The sequence below is a fragment of the Camponotus floridanus genome, unplaced genomic scaffold (assembly GCF_003227725.1).
Source record: "Camponotus floridanus strain SB8 unplaced genomic scaffold, Cflo_v7.5 scaffold270, whole genome shotgun sequence".
Taxonomy (NCBI): Eukaryota; Metazoa; Arthropoda; class Insecta; order Hymenoptera; family Formicidae; genus Camponotus; species Camponotus floridanus.
In genome coordinates, this window is record NW_020229404.1 from 124,251 (window position 1) to 131,101 (window position 6,851).

Below are 6,851 nucleotides of genomic sequence, written 5' to 3' on the forward strand. Positions count from 1 at the left end.
TATATGTAAATCCAGTAGGGACCACACTGGAGCTTGCTTTAGATGTGGTAGAGCTGGACATACGGTCGCTAATTGCAACAATCAAGTTCGTTGCATGACATGCCTCGACTTAGGTCGCGAATACAATCACCGTATGGGCTCACTCAGATGCACTGGTATCTCAAACCCACCACCATCCAAAGAGAAGCCAGATCTCTCCAGTACACCGGCTGCTACTTTATCATTAATAGAAGAGGATCCCTCGGATAATCTCGATAGGAGGACGATAGAGACAGAGATGGAGGAAGATTAATAATGAGTTATTGCATAACTTATTATTATTACTATGTACATATTTACAATTATGACTAATATCTTATAAACCTAACCTTAATCACTGCCGGGCAGCACAAGATCTGCTAATGCAGTCGGAATACGAGCATAAAATCGGAATATCTGTAATATCTGAGCCATATAACATCCTAGCAGATGTTACTTGGGTTGGTAATCAAACCAATACGGCTGCAATTCACTATAATATGCAGTACATCTCAAGCATAGGCATCGTAAAGAAGATTGGACGTTTTTCGGTAGCGATCCTTTGGCAAGAAGTCCTGATAGTTTCGTGTTATGTCTCGCCAAACTGTGACCAAGACACTTTTGAAGAATTTTTAGACGAACTCACGGATTGTGTTGCATTCGCTAAGTCAGACATTCTTGTTGCTGGAGATTTTAACTCGCAGTCGATGTTGTGGGGAAGTCCAATAACTAATGTGCGAGGGGATAGTCTGGCCAGATGGAGTGCCACTCATGGCCTCACTCTTGTAAATACAGGTACACAACCAACCTGCATCAGATCCCAAGGAAGCTCGATAGTTGATCTTACTTGGACGAGCGCAACACTCAGCTCTAAGATCAGTGACTGGACCATCTTGGATCAAGAAACTTATTCGGATCATGTGTATATACTCTTCAAAGTACATAAGAATACTACTCTTCCTGGTATCCAGAAGAAACATCGTTATGCCAGATGGGCTTTCAAAAAGTTCGATAAGGATATATTCCAAGAAGCGCTGGAATTAACATGTACTGGCTTGGAAGCGTTAGCGGAAGATACCCTCTCTGCTTCCTGGATACAGGATACTTTGACTATGGCGTGCAACTATACAATGCCTAGGGCTAAGCCAGTTAAAAAATCCACTGTTTACTGGTGGAATTCCGACATTAAAGATCTGCGGAAAATTTGCCTCACTTCGCGAAGACACTGGCAGCGAGCAAAATCAAGAGCCAGTACGCTGGACATTAGATTGCGAGAGCTGGAGGAGTCCTATCGTACTAATAAGAAAAAGCTCCGGAATGCGATTAAACAAGCCAAGTCCAATGCATGGAATGAGCTCATCTCCACAATTGAGAATAACCCATGGGGTCTCCCTTATAAAATAGTATTGAAAAGGATTCGTAGATCCAAGCCCAGTATATCAGAGATGTTGGATCCTGAAGTGTTATCTCATACGATCACGAGACTTTTTCCTGCGGATCCATACTGGAACTTGGATGCTTTTGATTTACTATCAGAAGAAATTGTATGGAGAGAAGAGCAGTGTATGGAGACGACGTCAGCAGTGATGAAATTTGTTCAGCTCTACGTCGATCATCGCGTGTAAACAAAGCTCCTGGTAAAGACGGGATAAAAGCCCTCTTTCTTAAGAATATGCCTACATCGCTACTGGAACATCTTCGTCGTATATACACTATGTATTTACAAAAGGGACAATTCCCTATTTGGAAAAACTCCATATTGATTCTTATCCCTAAAGGAAACTTAGATCTATTAAATCCTAAAGTTAGGCCTATTTGCCTTATAAATGAAATAGGCAAGATCATGGAGCGAATAATAGATTCACGATTAAAAGATTGGATGCAAACACACCCAGAAGCCAATCTTTCTCCCAATCAATTTGGATTTCGTACTCAAAAGTCGACGTCTAACGCTCTCCAGGTGGTTAATGAATTCATCGTTGAGGCGCGACAAGATCATCACGTTGTGCAGCCAGTTTGGACATTACCAACGCGTTTAATTCTATCAGGTGGAGCTGCATAAGACAAGCATTGTACGATAAGGAATTTCCTGCTTATCTTCGCAGAATAATCCAGTAGTTATCTTTCGGACCGAACGATCGAGTACTCGGCTATGAATAATCAAATACATTGTAAGGAAGTAACAGCTGGCGTCCCGCAAGGGTCGGTCCTCGGGCCGACACTTTGGAACATAGCCTATGATAACGTGTTGCGTACTCCAGTGGAGGCTGGTAGTCTGATTATTGGTTATGCCGATGACACCTTGGTATTAACAAAAACCTCAACTATCGAAAAAGCAAGGGCTCGTATCAACCTTCAGTTGAGTAGGGTGCTACGTCGGATCCAGCACCTTGGATTGCAGATCGCGCCGGAAAAAACGGGAGCTATCGCGTTCAACTATAAGATACTTAGACCTAGGAATCCTATGTACAAAAATATTTACAGAAACTTACATACTATCGATGTCAATAATAACTTAGTGAATCTCCAAGACAATATCAAATATCTTGGACTAATCTTAGATAATTCTTGGAAGTTTAAAGATCATCTAATGTACGTTGAGGAGAAGGTCTCCAAGGTGACTAGGGCACTCCATGGCATCTTGCCCAACTTGCGAGGACCATCAGAGAGGAAACAAAAATTATATGCATATGCGATCTTATCAGTAATCAATTACGCAGTCCCTATTTGGAGCGAGGCAATATATACAAGGAAAACTATTAATATGCTATGCCGCATGCAGCGCAACGTTGCGATACGAGTGATCTCGGCCTATCGTACCGTGTCCACGGACGCGGCGCTATTATTGGCAAGGATACCTCCCACCCATATCCATGCAGCGTATTATAGGCGCACCTTTATTCGTGCAAATGACTCGAAACGGGATAATACGTGGAATCCCCTTGTAGAAAAAGAGATAAAGAACGGAGAGTTAGTACTTATGCGTAGGCAGTGGAAATTATACCTGCAACGCAGGGACGCTGCTGGCAGGCGTACCTTAGAAGCTATTTTACCATATTTTGAGCAATGGTTAGACAGATCTCATGGAGTTCTCACTTTCTATATAACACAAATGCTTACGGGGCATGGGTGTTTTGCCACCTACTTGTACCGGATAGGGAAAGCGAACACCGCCATATGTACTTTCTGTAAAAAGGATGAGGATTCTCCTGAACATATGATACAGGTATGTGAACAGTGGACAGAAGAGAGAGCGTTGCTAGTTAGTGTAATCGGCAACGATCTCTCCTTAAGATCTATAATTGGAAAAATCCTAGTATCGGAAGAGAACTGGGAGGCCTTCCACACCTTTGCGGAAAAAGTAATGTTGTCCAAAGAAAACGATGAAAGAGCCAGAGAAAGAGCCGCAGAAGCATCAAATTCTGGCTCAGTAAGACTCGGCTAATTACAAAACTCGAATTTGACTAGAGATGAATTGACTAGACTTAATTTGACTAGACTTAACTTGACCTGGATTTGACTAGAACGGTGACTAGACTTGACTTAGCCTGGCTTAATTTAGCCTGACTAGATTAGGGACTACCATCTGTGACCGGACGCGTGGAGAGAGTCAACGTTTAAAGAGGTTTACTGAGGTTCCTACCTTAATGATGTTACGGTCGCCAGCTCGTTTAACCGCCAACGAGCAAGGTTTGTCCCTAGATCCGCCAGTTGAGAGCCCCTGTCGTACGAGGATCCGCCGGTTGAGCGCCACTGCGTGGGATTTTCCGTATACCGTTGTTGCGCAGTGGCTGCGTCGTTGCGTCAGCCGTTACCACACTTGAGCACGGTACCCGAAACAAAGGGTAATTCGATACCCTTGTCGCCGCTACGCGTACGACAATCTAAACAGGCCTTTGTTACACTCGTTACAAAGAACCGCGTTCCGACACTGGTTTTCTCTTTGTCGGGACGACGCCGCCAAACCGCACTGCGGATTCCGCGTCGATTTAATGTTCGCGTTGTTCGCGTATTCAAACGCGAACGCTGCTTGCACGCGACGTTTCGCGTGTACGTCGATCTTCGTTTTCCGGATCCTTTCTTCCGTTCGTCACCCACGAGCCGGTTTCACGACCGATTTATTCCGCGGGAACGCAAGGATATTCGGGAATCGGGTTTCGCAAGAACGACACGTTTCTTCGTTTAAAAAATAATAATTAATATATATTTAAACAAAAGAATACATTCGCTTTATCGCGATTTGGTTATATTAAACTTAAACGGTTTAACGTCCTCGGGACGGACACTACTCGCACGTCTTAGTAAATTAATTAACGTTATTCTTAATTAATTACCGCTGTGGAAATTTCCTCTCGCGATATACTATAACACTCGCGTAAACTATTCGCAGTTTATTGTTCGGGAAAAAGTCCGGCGAGACTGGCCCAGAGCGACGCTCCGCACGGTCTTTTATACTGCCTCCCCACTCTTGGGCCGTTCCCACTCTTCGGACAAGCGCCGCCCATCTTTCGCTGGCGCCTGAATCGTGGCTTCCGCCGCAAGTGCACCGCTATACACTTTCGTGCACTTTTCTTAATTCTACCGCTTAACTAGATACGTTTCCGGGTGTGCGCTACGTCCAACACCTCGGAGACGATTGTCCAGGAGTTCTTTCCTTATATCTATTTACATTCTTCGTACATCTGCGCTCGGATCGCGTCTTTCGCTTGTCTTCGCACTTTTATGTACACTTCTTACGTTTTATGTTTTTCTGTCTTATCCGGCGTTCGGATGCTCACACTTTTCGGTTCCTAGCGTGTTTCAGTGTTATCCGCAACCGTTTGCTCGATTGCGCCTTCCAGATGCAACCTTTCGTACATCTGCACTTTTTATCTACACTATCTACACTTTCCACTGCGCTAGGCTATCCGTCGCCCGGATATCTACACTTTCGTGTGTAGGGAGTGTATCTGGGTCGGCCGCGACTATCTGTCCAACCGCGCCTGTTTGCTGCAACCCGTTGTGCGCCTGCACTTTTTAGCTGCACCTGTTGCACTTTTCGCATTTCTAGCGTATCCGTCGCTCGGCTATTTGCACTTCCGAGTGTCTCGAGTGTGTTTAGGCTGTCCGCAACTATCAGTACCGCCGCGCCTGTTTTCCGCAACCCGCGATACATCTACACTTTTGTCTACACCTATTGCACTTTTCGCTGTGCCGACGTATCCAACGCTTGGATATCTACACTTTTAGGTGTCTCGGGTGTCTCTATGTTATACGCGACTATCTGGGCAATCGCGCCTTTTGTCTGCAACCCGTCGTACACGTTTATTCGCGCTATTCGCTTTTACATGTTTTTTCGCGTTTCATCTATATGCTACGCGTTAATCTATCTTAGTCGTACGGTATTTAGGTGTTTACTAACCTAGCTAATCTGTTATAAATTAAAAATCTTTTATTCGCCTGAAACATGGCAATACTGAGTATATATAAACTTATCTCTATGTTGTGCGACTTAACGCTTATTCTAGTTTATTTTATTGTAAATATATATAATGTTTTCATAACTAACTTAATGATTATACATGTTTCGTAGGTTAATACGACTTAACGCTAATTCTTAACCTAATGATACGCAATCCGCGTGTTTATAATAACTTTTCTTTATTTTCTAGCGCTATATAACAGTTTTTTCTTAACCTAGACGCTATCTCTTGTTTTAACGCCAGGATGGTCCCGGCTGAGGATCGTCGACGACATCCTTCTTTTCCTCCATCCTTTTGAGGCGAATGACGGGTATCTTGTCACCCTTCGGACCCGTTCTGTATATTATTTTATCCGTCACCATCTTCACCGGAGATTTCAGCCTTATCCAGCTGGTGGTTGACGTGCGGGACGTATTGGCTGCTGGGCTCATCTTTCCTTCGGGTTCCTTGCTCACCGGTGTACTGGCTCTCAGGGGCTGGTCAGCCTCCGGCCGCACATCATTGTCGACTTGGTTTGGTGTGCCATTAATGAATAATTGATGAATCGCTAAATTAAACTAAACTAATTTGACTATACTAAACTAATTTTGACTCTACTTTGACACACACCATATATGTGACGGTCCAAACACACACACGCACACATACACAATACGGCGAGGGGTCATCTTTAGATAGGGGATAGGGAAGGGGGTAGGGTAAGAAGGGGAGATGGGCTAATAGGGAAGGGGTGGGTCTTTCATTCATTCATTCTCATGATACACAAGCACACTGACACTTATACCAGGGATATTGATCGAGTTTGGGGACATTGGTAGGGAGGAAGGTGGGGTAGGAGAGGGTAGGGGGAAGGGATGGGATTAAGTGAGGGATATTAGGGGGGGAAGGGTAATCATCCATTCATATACACGCATACTAACATTCATGCACTCAACACTACACGCATACACACACTACACTTACAACTACTCATCGCCATTCATTATATACAGGCACACGCCAATATACACATAACACACATTACACATACACCGGACAGAGGATGCCCGAAGAGGAAGTGGACGTCAAGTCCAAAGGACACGACTCCCGAGGCGGATCTTATGCCAACGCGGGAACCACTCAGGAGTCTCGTCCACACCTGACGGACGTAAAGAGAGGAGTTTTTAGTGGGTAGTGGGCCGTTAAATAGGCCGAGTCACACACTGCCCCGCCCTACGGGGGGCGGGGCGTACGTAAGAAGCGTTTTCTCCTCTCTCGTAAAAAAAAAAAAAAGATTCTCCCCCGGGTCTTCTCCGAATGCGTGCCACCTTGACGTGGTGGAGAGGCTTAGGCCGCTCCGGGTCTTTGGACCTTCCCTGTTTCCCCCTCGAT

General features: G+C 44.8%; 1 protein-coding gene across 1 annotated transcript; it reads left to right on the forward strand.

Annotated features, from left to right (window-relative positions):
• Positions 1–401: 401 nt before the first annotated feature.
• Positions 402–1,643, forward strand: LOC105253501. The gene has a single exon (XM_011261580.2). It carries the CDS (start codon positions 402–404, stop codon positions 1,641–1,643), a length of 1,242 nt encoding a protein of 413 aa, XP_011259882.2.
• The last annotated feature ends 5,208 nt before the right edge of the window (positions 1,644–6,851 follow it).

Bases quoted from the DNA above. Each gene is read 5' to 3' on its own strand.
- LOC105253501 (XM_011261580.2), top strand. From the start codon at position 402: ATGCAGTCGGAATACGAGCATAAAATCGGAATATCTGTAATATCTGAG.